This window comes from Alligator mississippiensis, chromosome 8, assembly GCF_030867095.1.
Source record: "Alligator mississippiensis isolate rAllMis1 chromosome 8, rAllMis1, whole genome shotgun sequence".
NCBI classification, from domain to species: Eukaryota; Metazoa; Chordata; order Crocodylia; family Alligatoridae; genus Alligator; species Alligator mississippiensis.
Window position 1 is genome coordinate 13,226,911 of NC_081831.1, and position 23,581 is coordinate 13,250,491.

Below are 23,581 nucleotides of genomic sequence, written 5' to 3' on the forward strand. Positions count from 1 at the left end.
GGTCAGAAAAACGATTTAAGGTTCAGGCCACCTCGGCTGGAGGGCTCTCTCTCTTTTAGCTCAGTGGAGCTATATCAGTTCACTACCCTGACCAAAGTCATGCAATTAAAATGGCATTGAGTAGTGGAGGGTTGCAGCCTTGTCTGCTTGCGGACAGGGCTCCCTACGAGAGCCTCAGAGTTAGCTTCCCACTGGCCAGCTTCTAGTGGGAGGATCTCAGCTACACGCTGACTTTATGGAAATGGGAGACTCCTTAGCTTGCTTCTGCGGGAATACGGCCAAGGGCAAGCCAAACTCGGGAGCATCCGAACCCCAAACTTCTGGGCTTGGTCCTGCAAATAGGATGCCTGCCAAAGGATTTAGAAGCATCTGAAGCCCCAGATGGGGGTGGAGGATGTTTGCTGATAGTAGGGCCACATTCGGTTCTTGAATGACTCATGGATTTGGAATTGATTTGGCTGATTTGACTTGGAACACGAAAAATTTTCCTTTAAAAAAAAAAAAATCTCACCGAAGAGCCCTTCCCATCACAGAGGGAACTAGTGACCCCAGCGGACAGTGACGGCGAGGGAGATGATGCACCCAAATTCCCAGGGACTAACCTCTTTTGCGTTGAGACTCCCCTACTCTCGGACTGCTGAGCCTGGGGTCGAAGGCTCCCCAATAGGGGTAGGGGTGATACAGGGTCTAGTTTGAACCAGGACAGTGTTTTTGTTTTACTTGACTGCATGTTGTGTTCTGGTGTTTGTAATAAATCATGGGGTTTGTGTTCATACTGCTTGTGAGAGAAAGGCTGTTGGTTTTATTGGACACCCTAGTGATTCATTTAGTGTTTCCCAGGTACATTGAGCAGGGGCTCGAGCCAAAGTAAAATATGTTCAGTACCCCCAAAACTGAACCTGGTCCTTGTTGCTGCTGACAGGTGCTTAGCAGAAGGGTTATGCTTCATATGAAAACTTGGACAAATTACGAGGTTCCTCATTTTTTCCCCCAAAAGACTGCATAGCGGCATCCGAAATGTAGTGGAAAACGCTGACTTGGTTCTTTCCTGGAGTAGTTAAGGGCTGCATCGGCTCTTAAGCAAACCTCTTCTTGCTTTGTGGTTAAGTTGTTTTTCTCGTGGGAAATTGACTCCCATGTTCAGGTCATTGGTCACTTCCCTCTGACCAGCCCAGGACACTTGTAAATCCATTATCAGAATGCTTGTTTACATGAAAATCCCTTCAAAGCTTTTAGAGGCCTAGTTTATTCAATACACACTTTACTTGAGATGTTGACTTCATAAAGTAACTCATGCACAACCACAGTATGCAAGAATCAACAGCTGCAGATTTTGAGAATTGAGGCATTTAGCATCGACCCCTTTGGATTTTGGTTCCTGTAGGTTCCCTTAGGGTTGACTTGAGACTGAAACAAAAATGTCACCGACTGTCAAAGCTTTGTGCTGTAATACACAGGTTGCATCAAGTTGGCTTTTCCATTTTGTTTCACTGAAGGGCTTTGCCCATAGATTAGTCACAGCTTGGCACATCACATCCCGTCTCTTTGAAACAGCTGCAAAGAAGTATCAGTGCTTTGCAACATGTTGAAAAACATCACAGCACCAATGCAAGAATTCGAGGTATCACTGAACACAGGATTTGAACGACATGTGTTGCATGGGACACAAAACACTCTCTTGTTAAGGTCCCCAAATCTCTTCTGAACTCCCCCATGTTTGCCTTTCATATGCAACCCGTTGTATAGTCTGGACCAGTAAAATCACTGAGATTTTAATTTCTTTTAACTATTTGAGGAGATACATGCCAGCACATACATCCTTGAAACATGGAAGATGCAAAATTTTAGCCGATTTTGGATTATAAACTTCATTGCTGAACAACAAGAACGATTTCTACACCTCCCTGCCTGCCATTTGACACCACCAGGGAAGAAATCCTGCTTGATCTAAATAACAAAGAGCAAGCTCACAAAGAGACTCTCGTGGACCCAGAGGGACAGTTGTCCAACTTCTGCTTCCTCTGCGCAGAAATGAAGTTTATTTCCTACATGTGCGGACTTTTGACTATCTTGAGCTTTCCCTGAGCCTGATGAAGGATGCATGAGCCTGAAAGCTTGCAGAAAAAGATATATTTTTTGCAATTTCTCAGTTGGTCTAAGACAAGGTATCATTTTGGAACCAAGAGTTCTAGATTTTTACATTTCTTTTTGTCTCACACCAACACGGGTACCACATACATCCCTGAAGCACTAGGAGAACCATTCATGTAAAAAAATCAGTGAAATATTCCTTGATAAAACACTGCCTTCTTTTGCCTCAGTCCTGTCACCTGCAGAAACAATAGTTGTCATCTGCTCTTGTTTATTGCTGCCTGGGGCAAAGTCAAGTATAACAGAATAGCACTTGGCAGCGTCTGAGGCAGAAATAATTCCCTTCTTGGTCACATGCCCAAGAATTAAAAAAAAAATAATGTTTTGGATATTTTGCTCAGGTACCGCTCATGATTTCCCTTTGAGGTACTTCACTGGAGGGGTTCCTGTAACACAAGGTCACCTTTTCCAAGGAACTCCATGTATTTAAAACGCTTCCCATTGTGGGATGAATAGGGCACAGGAAAATTATTTCTGTTCCCTGCAGCCTGATCAAATTAAAAAGCCTTTCCAAACCAGCTTGCCTGTGCTCTGTCAGATAACTAATTTAGTGCTGACTGTCTTTATTCATTGCCTGATCTTGGCTTAGTCTAATTCCTAAGTCTTTCCTCACAGGGCAGCTGCTATTCTGATCTGCTAGGACACTCAGATCACCATTCTCGGCTCATGCAAACTCTCCAGCGAGAAACAAGTTGCAGCAGAAGCAACAAGCAGAATCAGCTGATGTGGAATAGGGAAGCTAATCTGGTTTTACACGTTCCCCATTTGAAAGTGGGCATGAACAAACAGAAAGCTGAACATTTCTCCCAACACTTCTTCCCTCACTGTCCAAAGGAACAGCATTGCAGTTTGTGGGCGCTGGCTTAGCCCTCAAACAGAAGGCAGGGTAGATTTGCTCCTTAGGGCCCTGCCGCATGTTCAAATTAAAGCTGGCTAGAAACCAGCTCTAGAGCTGTTACACAGCACTCCATCCTGAGGGGGCGGAGGGGGCAATCTGCTGCCCCGACCCCTTGGCCTGGGAAGTCTGCTGCTTCCTGGGAGCCCATATCCGAGACATTGCGGAGAAGATCCCCAAAACTCCTCCAGCTCACTGACCACTAGCCTATGCTCCTCATCCATGTGGGCACCAATGACACAGTTAGGAGTGCTCCCAGCCGGGTCATGAGGTGCTACAGGGATTTGGGAGCAGGGCTTAAGGGGTTGGGGGCGTAGGTGGTGTTTTCTTCGATCCTCCTGTCTCGGGCTACGCCAGTTGTGGTCAGACCCCGAGGGTGGTGGTTGACAGAAGTCAATCATCATGTTGCCTGTGACCAGTGGGGTCCCTCAAGGCTCTGTCCTTGGACCTATTTTGTTCAACCTCTTTATTAATGATGTGGACATTGGAGTCAGAAGCGGACTGGCCAAGTTCGCTGATGATACCAAACTCTGGGGTAAAGCATCCACACCTGAGGACAGAAGGGTGATCCAGGCTGACCTTGACAGGCTCATGAAATGGGCGGATGAGAACCTGATGGTGTTCAACACTGAAAAATGCAAGTCCACCTTGGGAGGAAAACCTGCAGCATGTCTACAGGCTCAGCAGTGCTACGTTGACTAGCACTAGGGACTTGGGGGTCAGGATTGACCACAAGATGAACATGAGCCTTCAATGTGATGCTGCAGCTAGTAAAACGAGCAAAATGCTGGCTTGCATCCATAGATGCTTCTCAAGCAAATCCCAGGACGTCATTTGCCCATTGTACTCAGCCTTGGTGAGGCCACATCTGGAGTACTGCGTCCAGTTTTGGGCTCCACAATTCAAAAAGGAAGTAGAGAAGCTTGAGAGAGTGCAAAGGAGAGCCACGCACATGATCAGAGGTCAGGAAAACAGACCTTATGATGAGAGGCTGAGAGCCCTGGGACTCTTCAGCCTGGAAGACCGCAACCTCAGGGGTGATCTGGTGGCCACCTATAAGTTTATCAGGGGTGCTCACCAGGATCTGGGGGAATGTTTGTTCACCAGAGTGCCCCAAGGAATGACAAGGTTGAATGGTTATAAACTCCTGCAAGACTGTTTCAGGCTGGACATAAGGAAGAACTTCTTTACTATCTGAGACCCCAAGGTCTGGAATGGCCTGCTGCCAGAGGTGGTTCAAGCACCTACATTGAACGCCTTCAAGAGAAATTTGGGTGTTTTTCTTGCTGGGATCCTATGACCCCAGCTGGCTTCCCGCCCCTGGGCCAGTGGCCTGGACACGATGATCTTCCAAGGTCCTTTCCAGCCCGAATGTCTATGAATTTATGAAATCTATGAAATTTTCAAGCACTAACTTCATAGCTGGTTGGCTCTTGTTATGGATGTGATTAGTTGGCACATGTGGCTGGTCTAAATGTATTAATTAATTAATCAGTTAATTGTGTGATAATTACTTTGCACTTGTGGCCTAAGTTTATTGCATGATTAACTAGCTAATTGCATAACGTATGTGACATGTAGCAGGGGCCTTACAGATTAACTAAAGTGCATGTGTGTCTGTAACCAAGACGAACTCATTGATTGCTCTTGTGTGTGTGTTTGTGTATAACAAAAGGTGAACTAATTGATTACCAGCAATTTGGAAGGATCTGTCAGAGCACCAATGTTCAGTTTCCTCCTTTGTAGATTCAGGTGGCTAGAATTCAAAGCCATGGCTACAGCTACAGACACAAGTGGCACAACTTCACTGGTGACAACATTTTTTACCGTTCTCTTCCTTTGGTCTCATCAGAACACCTAGAAGGAAGGTTACTTATCAGGAGAGAGGTTGTGAAAGTTAGGTGCAGAAGCAGGAACAATGACATGTTGGTTGGAAGAACGTGCATGACTGGAAGGGTCCAAGACATCCAGTTGGAAGCAAACTGCTGATTTCTGAAACCTTAACTTTCTTTCACATCAGTGGCTTGGCTGATATTGAGCTCCAGAAAGCCATTTCCGTGCTTCTAAAAGATTGTCGCTATCACTTCCAATTTGAGCCATGACCACAGCCAGTCCGGAAGACCAAGGGGCCACGGCGCGTGTACACGAATACAAGTTAATCTAAGACCTTCTAATCAATCCTGTACACACTGACTCACCCACACAGAAAGCGCTGCCTCTTGTTTGCTGCCATCTGGCTGTTGCCAATTTGCCCATTTTAACTGAAACCAAGTAAGGCCTGTGAATAATAAATGCTTCATGCTGCCAGTTTTGCTTTTTAACCACCCCCAGCCGCCTGCTGCATCTTCCCTTAACGCCAGCCAGGATCTTTCTGTCCTGCCAAAGAGGCAACCAGAGCAAGAACAGTAAAATGATCCCAGGCTGTCCCCCAAGGAGCCGGGCCCAGCTCCCCCCATTAGCGTGTTCTAGCTTGGGTGATGGTGGAAAGCAAACTCCCACCCAGCTAATGAAATGCTCCCTGGCTCGTGGAGTTTTGCAGCTGGTGGTTTTATGAGTTATTACGAGATTCCAACCCGCCCCCCCTTTTACCAGATATCTCAGTCTCTTTAACTCGTACGTTCCCAACCCAGCCACAAAGCAAACTCATCTCCCTCCGGAGTTCTTCCTCTCAAAAATTTGGGACACGATTGTGTCAGGGAGGGGTGGGACCGGACTGTGAGGAGGCAGCTGGTCAGGGCAGGGTCTGAGAAGCTCGGGTGAGCTGGTCCATGTTTTGTGGATACAATGATCTCTTCCCCCACTCCCACCCAAAGCTGCCAACCCAGCCCCTTCTGTTGATCCTAAACCAAAAGGCAAACTGTCAGGAGATAAAAAAACAGAAGTTTAATGCAGAAGGGGGCTGCTGATAAACAGGTAGAGTTTACATCCCATAGATGCCCTCTACTGTGCTCTGGATGCTCGGAGTCCTTGGACGAGAGGAAAACACACTAGGTTAGAAAGAGGCCAGGCTGGAATTCCTCCTCTGAGCCGTTCCTGAGTGTCAGCAAGCTGGACAACGTGGAATCCACCTTGATTTAGTGTTCGGGTCTGTAACGCAGCCTCCTCATCCCAACTTGGCACCACAGCCGTGAAAAGCTTATCCCAAGGGCATCTCTTCTATGCACGGCATCTCCTTACAGCCACAGATCCCGAGATCTAAGCCAGGTGGTGGCTGTCCGGGGCTCTGGGAGGCAGAGGAAATGGGCACCAAGCTCTGCCTTTTCCCTTCCTCTCCCCATTCCAGTAGAGCCTCTCAAGTAACTGCCCTTTTATTTGTGTTGATTTCACCACATGGGTGTCACAACCCAAGGGTGTGATTTTTGTTTTTGTGTGCTTTGGCACCGCTGAATTATTTTCCCGCTGTTTGAAGCTTTCTTTGCAGGGTGCATTTCTTCTTTGCAGCATAGAAATGCATGTTGCAAGGAGTTCCCGCCATTTGTATTTAAATTCGACCCCCCAGTATTGGTTGTTTCTAAATTAGTCCCACGTGGCAGCTAGCGATCGGCTTGCTAGCCATATAAGAGGCTTGAGTGGTTTCCGCCCAAGTTGGAGGACTCCACAAACATCAGGAGGAGGAGACTTCACGTCTCGTGAAGATCTCTAAGCGCTGCAAAGCCTATTGGACCCAGCGTGAATATCAAGAAGGCAACAGGGGTCTGATCAGCCTCTAGCCTCTCCCTGTCACCGAGCGCAATCCTCGACGTATCCCTCTTCCCTGCGCGCAAAAAGTTCCACGGAGCCTCGACAACTCCATGTGAGTCAGAGTTTTGTCCGAGTCCTTAACATAGGGATTTAAGCGGAGCTTTACCTGGGAAACTGTCCAGCCTACACCGCGACCATCTACGGTGTAAGTAAACAATCTTGAATCAACCATTACGCATCCATGCCTAATTCTAGCGTGTCGCCTGCTTTCTCTGACCCAGCGTGTCTGGGCTGCTGGCCACAGCCCGTGGCGTGACAAAAGGGCCACGGACTGCTCCCGGCTCGCACATGGCGACGAGGATGGGATCAGGAGAAAGCACGCTGGAGCTGGAATTAGTTAAGAACTGCCCTCCGCGCGGTGAAAAACGCCAAGTGAAAAGTTTTATGGAGCTGGAGGCGCATATCACTTACCACCAGGCGGGTGGAACGGGTGAGAGATGTATCAGCGGACGTCTTTCGCTGAAGGGAGAAGAGGGAACTTCCGAAGACGGAGCCCCAAGAGAGAGGGAAGTGTATTTGCACCCCGCGGCATTCGGGTGTATGATGAGTGACGAGCGGGTCCTGTTCAGGCCCCTCGACACTGTGTCCCTCGCCAGAGTCAACCCGGCGGGCGCAGTGAACCCGACCCTCACCCAGGAGTGTGCCCGTTGCCTAAGATGTGCTCGGGAGAGTGAAGAACCAGTGCCGATTGACCGGTTCACCCCCTTCATGCTGGCGTCTAGATTAAGGGGTCGTGAGCTTCCATCTGAGCTCCGCGAAGATCTGGAGATGGAGGGATGCCCCACGGATGAGAGTGTGGCCCCACAGTACAAGGGGAGTGTTAACTGCAACTTTCAGTACGATAACTAATTTAATGAACAAGAATTTAAGTTTAAAGGCCCAGCTGCATATGGCTGTTCAGGCGGTCAAAGAAGCGGCTGAGAAAAAGGATCCTGAAACGCCACGACAAGATGGCGCCGAGCAAGAGGGAGACCGCGTGGAAGAACCGGAAAAGAAGGGTGGAGCTTCGGAGAAACCCGCGAGAGTTCGGTCAGCAACTCCGCCCATCGACGCAGCGTCGCTTCTGACGACCACGCCTTCTTGCCGACGAAAGGGAGAATCGAGCAGAAGAGTGCATCCGCCCCTCCTGCCTGAAGCAGTAACAGCAGCAGTGACTCCCGCAGCAGCAGTTCAGCCTGTAACAACATTGACTCCCGAAAAAACAGCTTGTCCTACAGCCATGATCAACCAAGTGATTGATGAGCAAGATGCCGCCACCAGTCATATTCGTGCTTGGACGGAGTTACAGCAGCTGTATAAAGAATCTGAAATGGAGTCTGACGAGGCTGTAGTCTCATGGCTGGAACTCATGTCCATGGAGTTTAAGCTTAACTAACTGGCCCCTCCTTCGTCAGCTGTCATGACTGTGTATCCTGATGGAGCCAAGATTATCCGGTGATCGGGACCGTCAACACCCGACCGGAATTCAAAGCATAAAACATCACGAATCCAATCTTCCATCATTGCCACAGAGAACACCAGAAGAGCGATACATGTTTGGATTTCTCCTACAGCGTTCTGGACTCAATAAGCAGCAACTTCGGATTTTAGGGGACGCAGGCCAATGGCAACTGGCCTATGAGTTAGGTTTCCGTTACCTAGAAGAGTTAGATGACGGCTCCTCGACGATTTCATCTAGTTAAGTGTGCAAGAGAGGGTAGTTTAGAATAGCAAACACTAGTATGGTTCCATGGAAATTTTGTAAATATGTTGAGATATGTTAATCTATTTTTTTTTGAGAGTTTTGTTTACAGATCCGAAGTTCAGAGTGCGTGGCGAAGAGAAGCCCCAAGAAGGATAACTTCATCGAGAAGTGAGGGCTTGACGCGGAACTTCGCCATAACGCCCACTGAAGCCCTGATCGTGTATTTTTTTGTTATAAATCTGATTATGTGTATTTGTGTTGGTAAATTTTGTGCTTGTTTGTGGAGTTAGCGACTCGTGATAAAACTCCTAACTCCTCGAATGACGAGCATGTTGCATAATTCAGCTACGCCTTCAGCAAGGGGGGATGTCACAACCCAACGGTGTGATTTTTGTTTTTGTGTGCTTTGGCACCGCTGAATTATTTTCCCGCCTTTTGAAGCTTTCTTTGCAGGGTGCATTTCTTCTTTGCAGCATAGAAATGCACGTTGCAAGGAGTTCCCGCCATTTGTATTTAAATTCGACCCCCCACTATTGGTTGTTTCTAAATTATTCCCACGTGGTGGCTAGCGATTGGCTTGCTAGCCATATAAGAGGCTTGAGTGGTTTCCGCCCAAGTTGGAGGACTCCACGAACATCAAGAGGAGAAGACTTCATGTCTCGTGAAGATCTCTAAGCGCTGCAAAGCCTATTGGACCCAGCGTGAATATCAAGAAGGCAACAGGGGTCTGATCAGCCTCTAGCCTCTCCCTGTCACCGAGCGCAATCCTCGATGTACCCTTTCCCTGCGCGCAAAAGTACCACGGAGCCTCGACAACTTCGTGTGAGTCAGAGTTTTGTCCAAGTCCTTAACATAGGGATTTAAGCGGAGCTTTACCTGGGAAACTGTCCAGCCTACACCGCGACCATCTACGGTCTAAGTAAACAATCTTGAATCAACCATTACGCATCCGTGCCTAATTCTACTGTGTCGCCTGCTTTCTCCGACCCAGCGTGTCCGGGCTGCTGGCCACAGCCCGTGGCGTGAAAAAAGGGCCATGGACTGCTCCCGGCTCGCACAATGGGCTGGAAAGGGACACGGGACTTCTCACCATGGGCACATGTCAGTCACCTTTTAAATCCCTCCAGCTTCATCTCTTCCACAAAGAGATCTTTGTTACAGACAAGGGAGCAGGTCTACTGCCACTTGGCTCATTTGCATATGCAGATCAACCAACCTGCATTCCAGCTACACTGCTTTGGTTTTGAAGGGTCTCTCTTCTCATTAAAGTCATTGCAACCTGCCAGCCTTGTCCCTGTTGAAATAGCAGCACTGTGCTCTCTCCAGGCCTGCCTGTAGCATGAGGAGGCTGCCATCCATTTCTATGTCTGCTAAGCAAAGCCATGAAGCTAGTTGCAAGATGGGGAAAAATGCACTGGTGACAGCGTGGATTCAGCTTACAAGTTGCTAGCTCAGTTCTTTTAGTAAAGGATGACTGTTCTGCCTTCGCAAAGCCAAAAGACTGGGTAGAGGGGCTCCCTGAAGTCACAGTAGAAACGGTGAAGGAGCTTCATTTTGTCCCCAATGCCATAGAATGAAAGACACCCGATGTCACAGTCCAAGCTGACTCCAATCCACTTGTACAAGGGCTCTTTGACCTTGAGTGACTGGCCATTGTGCCATGCCAGGTAGCATTCTTCCCGGATCTGCAGCCCCCACGAAGACCCATCCTTTCCAATGTTGAATTTGTGGCCACCATCTTGCTTCTTCCTCTGGATGCTCTTGTACGTGACCCCTACAACGATGGAGTGGCTGGAGAGCCTGACTTCCCAGTAGTGGTGGCCTTGGCCATAGCCCTGGGTGCACAGCACCTGCCACAGCTCAAACCTGTTTTCATGATTCTGACCCTGGTCATTATGAGAACGAGGGTGACTGGCTCTTTGGTTGTGACTGGACAGCTGCAGGTGCCTGTTGGCTGTGTCAGAGTCAAAGGTCAAATCCCTATGATCTGCAAGCAACACACATATGAACAGTCTCAACCTGGGCAATATAAAAGCTTTGTTTCCTCTTTAGGCCTTAACCTCTCCCTCCTCCTCACCCCTGCCTGTGTCATTATTTGGGTCTGGACAGTGCTCTGAAGATGGAGAATGCAAAGCACGCTTGGGGGAACAGTAGCCATGGGTAGGACGCAGGCTGGGTTGTCACAAGATCTTAGCTCTTGCACAGAGGCACTGGGCAGCCACGGGCAGTTTGTGTCCACCTCCATATACCTCAGTTTCCCCAGTGCTAAAAATAGCAATAGAGACAATGGCAGGAGTTTTAAGTAGTTGCATTAAGGAATGCCTGCAAAGAGCTCCGAGTCCCTGGCAGGCAGGTGATGTCACTGCCTCTAATTGGAGTAGCAGAAGCCAAAAATAGCCAATTATTTTCAATGGAGAAAAATTATAAAAGGGATTATATGATGTGATGCCTGCAACATCACTGGGTCCCAGGAAGTTCTTTCTAGTATAAAAGCAGCAATTAAACACTGCATTTGACCCAAGGGATGACTGCGATGCAGGGAGAGAGAAATCCCAAGAAAAGTTAAGTCAGTGGCATGTGTGGAGACATGAAGTTCCTAGGATCAGGGAGCTGCGCCCAGCAGGAGACTGCCTGCCACTTAAGATTTGGTGGCCTGGAAGGGGCGGGTGAGGAAGCTGCTACCCACTAACTCTGGAGTAGCCTCTTGGGACTGTCTTCCTGGTCTCTATGGCCCTGTGCAGTGCCACCTGATGTGTAGTTCAGCTGCAGCCAGGGAGATAAATCCCCGCTCTGTGCTCAGTTGCCAGAAGCCTGGCAGCTGCTTGCAGTGATTAAGCTTCTCGGCATTCCCCGGGGAAAGCTCTGTGCCTAAATACGGCCAGTCTGCAGCTGGCATCTGAGTCTTGCTTGAGACAGAAGCCAGAGGCAGAACATCAGGGAGGGAGAGAGAGTGTGTGTGTGTGAAAGGGAGAGACTCCCTCCTTTGGTGTACTCAGGAATTACTCTGCCCCAGTCCCCTTACCATGGCGCTGACTTTCACCACGGGGATGGGATAGGAGCCATTCTCAGTGGGAGAACTGGGTCCCTTTCATTAAAGGTATGTCTACGTTGCACCTGGGCTACACCTAGGAATGCCACTGTCAACCATGCCTCATCCCTTCGCTCCCATTCTGCTTGTGCCAGCTCAACCATGAGGCAGCATCGCTGCCCTAGAACAGCCCTAGGTACATGCCCAGCACTGCTCTCAGGCTCTGTCTTGGTCAAATTTGTGGATGCATGCTTAGGGCTTCTCCAAAGCAGCTACATTTCCTTGCATCCAGCATTTGGCATGAGGGGGCATAGCCCAGAGGTGGTGCAGACATGCCCTCCATCACTCAACTGAGTAACAGTAAGTGCCATTTTGTGCCCTGCGAACTATACCTGATGTTATCATTCATATGGCGATCCCAAAGCACTTCCCTCTCACGAATGAATTCTTACACAGCCCCGTGAGGCAATGGACTATTCCTGTCCTGGCCGTTGTATTTCGCTTTTGCAAACTACAATTAGATGTAGCGTCATTGAGCTCACAAAGGGCCCACTGTCAGGGCCTGCAATAAAAACACTTTGGTAATACTCCAAGCTTTTGGTCAGCTCCTTAGGAAGAACCCCAAGGAATGGCCTTGACTTGCTAACCTGCTTCATTGTCACAAGCCCCATATTGAAAGACTAGTCCCTTCAGAGGTTCTCCGCACATGTTCATTTCTTTCCCCTTCCATCAACACCCCCAGCTCTCAGCCCCTACTTCTTACCCTTCAGCAGTCCTGCTCTTACTTCACACTCAAGAAGGGGTGGTCCTGCCTTCAACACAGCTGGTACCTTTGGCTCCATTGGCTCTGCAAAGTGAAAGACAAAGGGAAGGCTACAAACAAGGCAGGGAGTTTTCAAATAGAAGCATCCGAGAAGGGATTTCAGATGCTGTCACCCAGGTCTGATGGGGCAGCCAGACTAGTGTGGGGGGTATTGTCAGCCCTGTGCCCCATGTCCCGGTATGGATAAGCCCTTAGGCTCTCCATACCTCAGGTCCCCCTCTGTAGAAACATACTGGAGAGGAACAGCTAAATCAGGTTGCATCTATGTCTAGATTTAGACAGACTACAAAAGTGGGCAGAGGAGAATAGGATGGGGTTCAACGTAGACAAATGCAGGGTGCTGCACCTTGGGAGAAGGAATCCACAGCATGCATACAGGCTGGGGAGTTCCCCTCTTGAAAGCACAGAGGCGGAAAGAGATCTTGGAGTCATTACTGACTCCAAGATGAACATGAGCCGCCAATGTCAGACCGCAGCCAGCAAGGCCAGCCATACCTTGTCATGCATCCAAAGGTGCATCTCAAGCCGGTCCAGAGAGGTGATACTCCCCCTCTATGTGACTTTGGTCAGGCCGCAGTTGGAGTACTGCGTCCAGTACTGGGCACCGCACTTCAAAAGGGATGTGGCCAGCCTGGAGAGGGTTCAGAGGAGGGCCACCCGCTTGGTGAGAGGGCAGCAGGACAGGCCCTACGAGGAGAGACTGAAGGACCTGAATCTGTTCAGCCTCAGCAAGTGGAGGCTGAGGGGGGACCTGGTGGCTTCCTACAAGCTCAACAGGGGAGATCAACAGCAAATAGGCAGAGCCCTTTTCTCCCCAGCACCACCTGGGGTGACGAGGAACAATGGTAATAAGCTGATGGAGAATAGGTTTAGGTTAGAGATCAGAAGGCAATATTTTACAGTTAGGGTGGCCAAAATCTGGAACCAACTTCCCAGGGAAGTGGTCCTCGCCCCTACCTTGGGCAAATTCAAGAGGAGATTGGATGATCACCTGTCTGGGGTCTCATGAACCCAGCATTCATTCTTGCCTGTGGCAGGGGGTCAGGGTAGATGATCTGTTCAGGTCCCTCCTGACCCTAGCTACTGTGAAACTGTGAAACTATTAAAGTTTGTGAAGTGCTCACAATGGCAGTTGGTGGGGGGGGGCATATTATAACTACCTCTGCCTGACCTTTGTCCCATCTGCCTGATATGGCTTTTAGATTGCAAGCACTTTCCTGTGAAAAACTGTCAGTTGCTCTGTTTGGGGTCAACCTGCGTGAAGCAAAGTCTAAGGCCTCAGCCCGCTGGACGCATGTCCACAGCTTGAGCAGCCGGAGGTGTTACAGGGCAAGGAGCAGGCGCCCCGCCTCGACTCGGCAGAGCACCCCCTCGAGGGCCCAGCGTTCCTCGAAGGTGGGCACCGTTCGCTGCAGGACTGCATGCTCAAACTCAAGTGAGAGGCGGGCCCACACCAGCAGGCGGAAGAGCTGCAGGGCGTCGAACATCCCGGTCCCGGCGAGCCGGTTTTGCCGGCTCTTCAGGGTGGCCATCTTGGCCTGGCCCACCAGGAAGTTGGCCAGGCTGACCACGGCTTGCTCCGCCACCCGACAGGGGAAGGAGTGGACGTAGATGTCCTCGGAGAAGTCCCGGCCCAGCGCCCGAAGCAGCGTGCCCACGGTGGCAAAGAGCAGCTGCAGCCAGGGGCAGTCTAGGAACGCGTGGAAAATGTCCTCGTCCGGCACCCCCAGGCAGAAGGGGCAGGCCGCCGAGGCCGCCGGGTCCAGGTGGCGAACAAAGGTGCCGGTGGCCAGGATGCTGTGCATGAGCCGCCACTGCAGGTCGCCGGTCTTCTTGGCGGTGGGTGCCTTATACAGCGCGCACCACGCTGGGGTCCTGGGCCACGTCAGGCGCCGCCGCTACGTGGTGTCAGGGCGGCCGGCCAGCACCTGGGCGTGCTGGGTGTGTACCACCCACGTGTAGAGGCCCTTGCGGGGCAGGGTGCCAAAAGGGCAGCCTGTATTGCTGCTGGGGGGCACCGGGAGCCTGAGCAGCGTGTTGGGCCGCTCGGCCAGCTCGCCGGGTACCACTGGGATGACGGGCAGCAGTGGGAAGGCATCGCGCGCAGCATCCACGGCGGGGAGGGTCCAGCGAGCCTGGAGATAGACTTCCAGGGCGGTTACTGCTTCCACCAGGAGGGCGCCCCTGACGGTCCGCAGAAGCCGGCCCGCGGTGCAGACGGAGCGCAGCGCCAGCCGGGCAGCCAGGGCTTCGGGGGACAGCCACGCCGACTGAGCAGGGTCCAGGAGGTGCTCCAGGTGGGTGGTGCACGCCTCGATGAGAGCTGCCACGAGGCTGGCGGAGGCCAGGCTTGGCGCAACATGCTGCAGGGCTGGGTTGTAGACCAGGGGCTCCCGAAGCAGGTGCGGGAACCGCAGGCACCTGGCCTGGGGGCAAAGATGAAAGGCTGCTCGCCAGGCCCGCACCATGCTGTGGTAGAATGGGGGAAGAACCGCCCCGTTCAGGAAAGTGAGGTCCAGCAGAAACAGCTCCCAGTCAAAGCCGAGGCCCCCCACTCGCTGCAGGAACCAGCACGCCAGCTGCCGCCACAGGAGGTGGCCTTCGGCGTCCAGGAGCCGCTGGAGGGCTTGCAACAGGTAGGCGGCCACCCGGCTGGCCAGGTCGATCAGGCCTTGGCCCCCTTCCCTGGTGGGCAGGTAGAGGGCAGGTCAGAGGAGGGTCCAGCACCGCGCAGCGGTGCCACAGGGTGGCCGCCGCCAGGTTGTTGGCGACGAGGACCCGGCCGCAGTAAGAGAGGCGTGCCGGCCCACGTCCCCAGCAGGAAGGCGTCGCTCTTGCCCCAGTTGATGCGGGCCGAGGCGGTGAGCTCATAGGCGCATTGGCAATCCACCAGGGCTCGCACATCCTCCTGGCTGCCCAGGAAGACGGTCACGTTGTCTGCGTATGCCATCAGCCGGAGCGGGGGGCTGGTGGCGGGGCCCAGCGCCGGTGGCAGGGCGAGGCCGGTTAGGCGATGTCGCAGAGCGTGCAGCGGCGGTTCGACGGCCAGGGCGTACAGCATGCCCGACAGGGGGCAGCCCTGGCGTATGCCGCGATGCACAGGGAACAGGGAGCACAGCGCGCCGTTCACCTTGAGCAGGCCGGAGGTGTCGTGGTACAGGACCCGGAGCGCCACAGTGAAGAGCGGCCCAAAGCCAAAAGCCTCGAGGGTGCCGAGCAGGTACTGGTGGTCGATCCGGTCGAAGGCCTTCTCCTGGTCCAGGGAGAGCACGCCGATGTCCAGGCCAAAAAGCTCCATGGCCGTGAGCAGGTCACGCAGCAGGAACAAGTTGTCCTGGATGGTCCTGCCCAGCACGCAGTAGCTCTGCTCGGGCCCAATGATGGAGGCCGTGACGGTGCGGAGACGGTTCGCCAGCGCCTTGGCCAGGATCTTGTAGTCGGCGCACAGGAGGGAGATGGGCCGCCAGTTCTTCAGGCAGCCGAGGTCCCCCTTCTTGGGCAGCAGGGTGACCATGGCCCGGCAGCAGCTGGTCAGCAGGGTCCCGTCGGCGAGGCTTTCGCGGAAGACTCGGAGGAGGCTGGGCCCGAGGAGGGGCCAAAAGGCTCTGTAAAATCCCATGGGCAGGCCATCCAGGCCCGGGGCCCTGCCCGAGGCGAGCCCCCCCACCGCGGCCTCCAGCTCCGCCAGGGAGAGTTTGTGCTCCAGGGCCTCGGCCTGCGAAGCGCCCAGGTGCGGCAGGTCCCGATGCAGCTCTTGGGCGGCCCGCAGACAGACGGGCTCAGCTGCAAACAAGTCCTGGTAGAAGGCGACGGCATGCTGCCGCACTTCGCCCGGGTCTGTGAGCAGCCGGCCCTCCGGGGTCTTGAGGTGGTCCAGCGTCTTCACCACAGCCCGCTGCCTCTCCAGACCGAAGAAGAAGCCAGTCGGGGCGTCGGCCTCTGCCAGCTCCTGGCAGTGGGCCCGGACCCGCACGCCGCGGGCTGCGTCCTCCGCCAGCTCTTGCAGGCATTTCTTGCGGGAGCGGAGACTCTCGAGGAGTGCCACGTCGTTGCCCGCGCGGAGCAGGGCCGCCTCGAGCTCCGCCACGTCCTCCTCCAGCTCCTGGGTGCGGCAGCGGAGCTCGCTTGCCGCCAGCTGGCTATACTGCTGGCAGAACGCCCGGATCTGGACCTTCCCCACGTCCCACCACAGGCGCCGGGGGGGTAGTCTGCTCGCGCCGCCTCCCAGCTCCTCCAGAGGTGGGCGAAGCAGTCCCTAAAGCGGGTGTCCTGCAGCAGGCTGACGTTGAGGCACCAGTAAGGGGCTCGCGTGCGTGCTCTGCCAGGCAGGCTCAGCTCGCAGCAGACCAAGGTGTGGTCCCAAAGGCCCGACAGAACGATGCGGCTGCCATGCAGGAACGGCAGGTGGTGCTGGCCGATGTAGAGGTGGTCAAGGTGGGCCATGGCGAGCCCGCTGGCGCTCATCTTTGCCCAGGTGTACTGTCATGCATCAGTGTGGAGGACCCGCCAGGCATCGACGAGTTCTGCCACCTCCAGCACGGTCCGCAGCTTGCGGGCCGAAGGCAGGCGCGGTTCCGGCCCTGTCCAGACTAGCAGCGTGTCGACGGTACAGTTGAAGTCCCCGCCCATGAGGAGCAGGTCGTCCTTCTCACTGGCGTCATGCAGGAGGTCGCCCAGGGTCTCTAGGAAGGCGACCCTCTCTCTCCCGTCAGTGGGCACGTAGACGTTGACGAGGAGCAGGCTCTGGTGTGCCAGGGTGACGTGGACGGTCAGCAGCCGGCCGGGGACGACCTCTCGTGCCACTGCCGAGTTGTACTGCAGCTGCGGCGAGAGGAGGGTCGCCACTCCTGCGCTGAGGTTGCTGCCGTGGCTCAGGAACAAGCGGCCTCTCCAGGCGGCGTGCCAGTCGGCTTGAACGTACGCATCGCTGTGCGTCTCCTGGAGGAAGGCGATCACCAGGCGCTTCTGCTGCAGGCCCTCCAGGGCGGCCATCCACTTCACCGGGTCTCTGCAGCCGTTGGTGTTGAGCGAGGCAATTGTTGTAACCGCCATGAACAGGAGAAGAGGGAGGAAGGGTAGGCAGGGTACCGGTGGGACAGAAGGTGATGGATGCCGGGCAGAAAAACCGCGGAGACAGGGGAAAGGCCTAGCGTTGCCCCACCCTATTCCGCGGGCCCGCCTCGGCCCTACACCTCCCTCACCCGGGTCACCAGCTTCTCGAGCTAGAAGGCATGCTGATGCGTGCCTGGGTCCCGGTGCATAAGCCTCGCCGTGTTGCTAGCGGCGCGGACAAACTGCGCAGGGTCCAGGCACCATTGCCGGATACTCTCGGCCACGTTCCTCTGGCCCTTGGTGTGGTCCAAGAGGTTGAGACCTCCATAGCTGGGAGCCACCCAGGGGGGTTTCTCCAGAAGGAGGTGGATACTGCTGACTGAGAACCGGCGGGGCTGTACCCTGGGAGGGGATTTCCCGGTGAGACCGGTGAAAGTGCCCTCAATGGCCAGGCTCCCTAGCAGGCCCCCTCTCTATCTGGGTTGAGGACCGTCTCGGGGAGATCGATCCCCATCCGCTTTGGGGGGCAGATGTTGTCCCGCTCCCGGGGCTGCTTGCGGCGCTCAGAGGGCAGGCACTCCATCTCCTCCTCCTCCTCCTCATCAGCCTCGGCAGGCAGGGGAGCGGGCGGTGGGGTGGCAAGACTCTCCGCCGCCTGCCGCTGCTCGGGAGGCAGGCACTCAACCCCTGCCTTGCCACTCACAGGCCCCACTGGCTGGGATGGGGGCGAGGGGTTGCCAGACGTCTCTGGGACACCCTCAGTCGTGGTCGGAGGTGGCAGGGTTTCCGGAGGGGCAGGCAGAGCGGGCTCAGGTTCCCTGGCTGCCTTTTCCCCGGTGCTGTCTGAGACAGGCCCCGAAGGGGCAGGAGCTCCTTTAGACGCTCCTTTTTTCTACTTCTTGTTCTTCGCTTTTTGGGGAGTAGCTGGCACCTCCCCCGTAGGGGGCGGGCCAGGCTGCTTGGGTGTCGCCACCTCCAGGTCCACCACCTCGGTTGGGGCAGGGGTGGAGGGAGGGTCTCGGGTGCTCCACCTGACAGGGCCCCAGCGCCCGAGACTCTAGCCACCCCGGGGAGAACTGGGACAGGAAGGGACTGGGAGGACTCCCCAGCCCCTCCACCGGAAGAGGCATCCGCTACGACAGGGGCGGGAGAAACCTGGGAGGATGTCCCAGGCCCCCCTGGGTGGCATGCCACTGCCAGAGGGGTCGAGCCCCTCGGATGGAGCAGGGGTGGAGGGGGGCTTGGCAGGTCTCCCAACCCCACCCTTTGATGGGGGTCCCACACCCGAGGTGGATGCACCATCCTCCTGGGTGGGCGCAGCAGCCGGTGCCTCGGCTGACCGCCCTAACGGGCACTGGGCAGTTCGGTGGGAGCTGCCGCCGCAGCAGCGGCAGGAATTCCCACCCAGGGAGAAATACACCATGTAGGACCTCCCTTGCAGGGCAAAAGTCAAGGAGGGAGGCAGTTTCTGAGTGTCCCCATTGGGGAGCATGAACGCCTGCCTCCGGAAGGACAGGATCTGCCTCAGCTTGGGGTTCCTACTCCCTATGGTCAGCCTGCGCCAGGGGCTGGCGAGGACACCATAGTGCTCAACCGCGTTGGTGAGGTCCCAGTCTGACAGGTGCAGGGGCACGTTGGAGGCCACCACCCGCACTGCCAGGGTCTCCAGGGGTGTGACCAAGTGGTGGACCCCCGAGACTTCCAGCCCCGCCGCACACACCTCCCTAACCAGGTTGGGAGAGCTCAGATAGATAATGGGCACCGAATTGACCCGGGAGGCATACTACACACTCCGGCGTCCCAGCAGGTCCACCAGAGCCCCGGCGCAGTCCTCCACCGTGACGTGGAGAGGGGCATGCACCCGCATGCCATGGCTGAGAGGAAGGTCTGCAGAGACATCCCCATGCCAAGTGCCTTGGCTGCTGGCAGGCATCCCGGCAGGAGAGGGTTAACTCTCTCCCGGGAGGGGGAAAAAAAAAAGCCTCAGGCTGAGGCCAGGGACTGGGACTGGGACTGGGCTCAAAACGCCCCAAAATCGGCCTGAGGGGGGGCAGGGCAAGCCCCAAGGCAGGGGAGATGGCAGGGACCAAGGGAAGGGGCCCTGGGGGAGGGGGGCAGTAGGAATCACAGGGAGAACTCAGGCGGGGGGCAGAGACAAACGAGGCTGCCAGAGCCCAGGGGAAAAACGCTCAGAAAGCAGGGGGGGAAGGGGTCCCCAGGGACAGGGTGGGTAGAGGCAAGGTTTTTTGGGGGGGTGGGGACAGAAAAGGGGGGCACGGAGTGCAGGGAACGCACAAAAGGCACTCGAGCTGCAGGAGCTCAGAGGGGCTTCACCTGTCGGCTGCCATCTTGAAAAAAAATTCTAAATAAGAAAGCCATCGTGGGGGTCTCTGAGTTGTTTGCAACAAGAAAACTGCTCTCTTATTTTTCTTTAGCCTAAAAAAAGAGTGAAAACTATGAGCTGGCATTATCTAAGGGGTGCCTCAAGTCAATCCAAGGGTGTCTTGAGTCTAAAAAGGCTGAGAACCACTGGCCTAGGGTAAGTCTATAGGGGTTCGATCTTCAGGCAAACCTGCAACCTAAATATTAAATAATACTACTACTAAGGCCTGGGGTGGCCAAGTGACCCCACCTGGGGCCAAGTGCAGGGGGTGACATTCATGATGCGGTGCCTGAGCCACCCAAACACCCAGGTGCAGCATCTCTAGTACAGGGACCCTTCAGAGTGGGGACTCACGGAGCTGGGATGACACTGCCCCCACCAGTGCAACCTGTAGGCAGTGGGGGAAATGTCACCAAGGGCAGAGCTTACCTTTGGTTTCTGGGCCAGTGACCTCTGGGTTCAGGCACTTGGGCAAATCCTCCAACAACAGCCTAGAGACCTCAGTGAGGATTTTAGAGATGGGATCCACTTTGCTGGCAGCATTAAACTCGATGGCTGGCAAAGCTTCCAGGGTCTCAGAAGGGAGCTGCAAGAAGTCCTAGATGGGGCAGGAAGGGGAGAGGAAGGGCAGAGGGCACAGGTGTGTAAGGCTCCATGGCAGTCGCTCCCTCAATCCCTCTTCCTCTGGGTTGAAGGAGGCAGGACCTCCCTCCCCTCCCCTTGCTGTGGCTGGTTGTCAATACCTCCAGGAATATCCTGTCATCTGTGCAGGCCAGCAGGGCCCAGGCCTTCTCCTGGTGCTGGCTGAGGGTGGCCTGCTGGTGTTCCAGCTGGGCCCAGTTCTCCGCTACTTGCCCCAGGGCAGTGGCTTGCTCCTGTTCGATCCTCTCCACTGCCTGCCTCCGCTGCTTCTCCAGGGCTTCAATTATCAGGGCAAACTTGTTCAAAAACCCTGATTTCAGCTTTTCTGAAGATTCCTGGGCAGAAAAAGTCAATTGAAACAACAGGACAAAGAATCCACAGGCCAAGTAGGAGGGGAGGCCATGCTCAGGGCTGCAATCCCACGAGCCCAGCAGCTGCATTTGCCTGGATACCTTAATGTCTTCCGTTGTTTCCTCCAGTTTATGCTTCTCCTCCTCGATCTTTGCTGCCTCCTGTTGTGTCTTCTCCAATAACTCTTCTAAAAGGGCCTGAAAATGGAGTAAAGCCCAAGCTGTAACATAGCGGAGCATAGTTTTCAGCACTCGTGTAATACTTATCTCACATGAACCTCCCCCTGGCTGCTCAAGCCCCTCTCCACAGTGATGGCTCCCACAGCTTTCCACATCCCACCCCTTGTGCAAGGACTCTCCCTCTTTTCCCCTCATCACCAATACTAAACATTTAACACTTACATGGCGCTTGGCATCTGCGCATTTTGAGGCAGGTCAGAGAGGAGTGTCAGCATCCCCTCCTTGTTTGGCAGTAGTGCTCAACTGAAGCCATGAGAGCAGAAGTGGTTACGTGATTTTACGTGGTTACGTGATTTTACGTGGTTTCTGAGCCCTGGCCTTTGCACGGCACTGTCTCCCCTTCAAACTCACTACTGCCCCTCTGTGAATCCAAATACAAGGGGGTCCTCTTTTCCCCACACATGCTCTGGTCACTGCTCAGCTGATGCTGCTCAAAGGCCGCAGTGCTGGGCCGCTACGAGGCAGACCTGCACGTGGTCCTTCTACCTGTCCATGGAAAGGGAGGTCACTCCCTCTTGACCTTCCATGCAGCAGGTGTATCTGCCCAGCAGCTGACTCTGCTGAGCCAAGAAAAACACGGTAGTGCCTGATACTCCACTCCAAGGCATCGCTCTCAGAATCTGTATAGATGCAATGAGACCCACTAGCAGCTTCCCACCTAACACCTGCTATCTCAACCTCGAGATTCTCTGCAGGACATAACTCCCAGAAAGAAACAGGAGGGGTAACCAGTTTGGCAATGGGGATACACAGGGCTTCTCGCATGGAGTGAGCGGGAGATGGGGGAGTGCAGGATGCTGGTATAGGGGAAGGGGGACACGGGGCCAGGAGTCTGTGGCATGGCTAGGAAGGTTAAGGGCCCTGAGACTGGCACGGGTGGGAGGGTGGCAGACTGGGACCCATGGAGAAGACAGGCATGCAGGGCCCCTGCTGCGTGGAGAAGAGACAGTCATTCCAGCGTGTGCAAGACCGTAAGTAAACAGTATTCATTTTAAATCCCTGACCAGGACACTGCGACATTCAAATGCAGGAGCCCTGGAAAGTTCAGTCCAGATCAGCAAGGAGAAGCCTGACACTAGTAACCACTGCCCAAAAACAGCCGCTTGAGCTGAGCCTCTGGGTAGTGAAACAGTGGAAGGTCTCAAGATGCTTTAGTGTAGATGGGCTGGGATGCTGTCCTTTCTGGACTAAGGAACGGGCACATGTGCAATGCAGGCCCCACGCAGCAAGCCGGGGTCTGATGGAGAACCCTGGTGTCCCAGCCCAGGCTCTAGGCACAGCAGTGCCTGCACCCCGACCTCGACAGCACCCCTCTATCAGAGCTCGCCTCTCTCTCCAGGGCCTGACGGATGTGGGGCAGGTCCCAGAGGAGACCGAGCCAGGACCCACCTGCTTCTTCTTGCGCTCCTCCTCAAAAAGGACCCTGTGGTGGTCCAGGCACTCCTTCACGGTGCACACACAGCAGATGCACACCTTCTCCTCCTGGCAATACAGCTCCAGGGGCCGCCCATGCCGCGGGCACTTCCCCCTGTCAGCCGGGGCTTTCACGTCCGTGCTGGAGGCCTGCACCTCACCCGCCTTGACCAGCTCCACCACGCTGCAGAGCGACACGTTCTTCTTGAGCTCCAGCCGTGTCTTGAAGCCCTTCCTGCAGTCAGGGCAGGTAAACCTCTCCTCTCCCTGGGGATCCTCCTTTTCCTGCTTGTCCCAGTGGTTGCTGATGCACTTCTGGCAGAAATTGTGCCCGCACGGGATGGTCACAGCTTCCCTGAACAGCTCCAGGCAGATGGAACACACCAGCTTCTCCTCCAGCTTCTGGGACCCTGGGGAAGCCATCCTGCCCCAAGCCGGAGCAGCAGCCACCTAGGCAGAGCAAGGAACCTACAGGATGAGAAGAGGAAATGAGACTGCTGCTGTGTCAGGCAGAGGGGAGGGATAGGCACGGAGCCAAACCAGCTCTTAAAGACACACAGGCCTGGGCACTGTTCTCCGCATCCCAGCTTTGGCAGGTGGCTTGAGAGTTTTCCTCTGTCCTCAAGCCCATAGTTCCCATGCCCCAGGGCTACCCATAGCAAGGGGGCTTCTACACAGAGAAGGCTGCCCAGGTGGCTGTACCTGCTGCTTTCTGACTGCGGAGCAATTGGTTCAGTCTGGTAGCTGCTTTCTAGACCTTTGAAATGTTGTATTACCCTTTTGTGAGGCCTCTGTTTTGGGGTCGTTTTGAGTCTTTTGTTATAGTCTGGTTTTCTAATAAAATGTTTTATATAAAAAAAAAAAAATGCTTTCTAGACTTTGGTGAGTGTCTCTGCTCAGCCCTGAGGGCCAGGGGACAAGGCTGCCTCTTGCAAACCCAGCAGAGCCCTGCAGCCCCTCGCCACCCATTGCTATGCCCTCCAAGCCCTTCTGGAGGGGGCCCCCAGCTGCCAGGGCTATGGGGCCAGGGACCAGGTCTACAGCCGCCCATCACCCACAGCAATGCCCAAGCCCTGCCTGTCGCCCATGGGAGGCGGTCGGTGCTGCAGTGGAGCGGAGCACGAAGCCTGGTTCCCCCTCCTCCATGGGTGGCATGGCCAAAGCAGAACCCATGGGGGA

The 23,581-nt window shown here is 54.6% G+C and overlaps 1 protein-coding gene across 1 annotated transcript; it reads right to left on the reverse strand.

Moving 5' to 3' along the window:
- Positions 1-5,914: 5,914 nt before the first annotated feature.
- Positions 5,915-22,894, reverse strand: TRIM65 (tripartite motif containing 65). Its single transcript, XM_014601846.3, has 6 exons — positions 22,379-22,894; positions 20,852-20,947; positions 20,501-20,734; positions 20,187-20,355; positions 12,263-12,346; positions 5,915-10,458 (listed from the first exon to the last, which is right to left on the reverse strand). The coding sequence occupies exons 1-6, from the start codon at positions 22,823-22,825 to the stop codon at positions 9,932-9,934; spliced, it is 1,557 nt and encodes a 518-aa protein (XP_014457332.1). The 5' UTR covers positions 22,826-22,894; the 3' UTR covers positions 5,915-9,931.
- Between the last annotated feature and the right edge of the window lie 687 nt (positions 22,895-23,581).

Excerpts from the sequence above, each read along its gene's own strand:
- TRIM65 (XM_014601846.3), bottom strand. The coding sequence starts at position 22,825 with ATGGCTTCCCCAGGGTCCCAGAAGCTGGAGGAGAAGCTGGTGTGTTCC. Across the intron at positions 20,735-20,851 it reads AAACAACGGAAGACATTAAG|GAATCTTCAGAAAAGCTGAA; the intron begins GTATCCAGGCAA and ends TTTTCTGCCCAG. Across the intron at positions 10,459-12,262 it reads AAGAGCAGGACTGCTGAAGG|ATCATAGGGATTTGACCTTT; the intron begins GTAAGAAGTAGG and ends TGTTGCTTGCAG.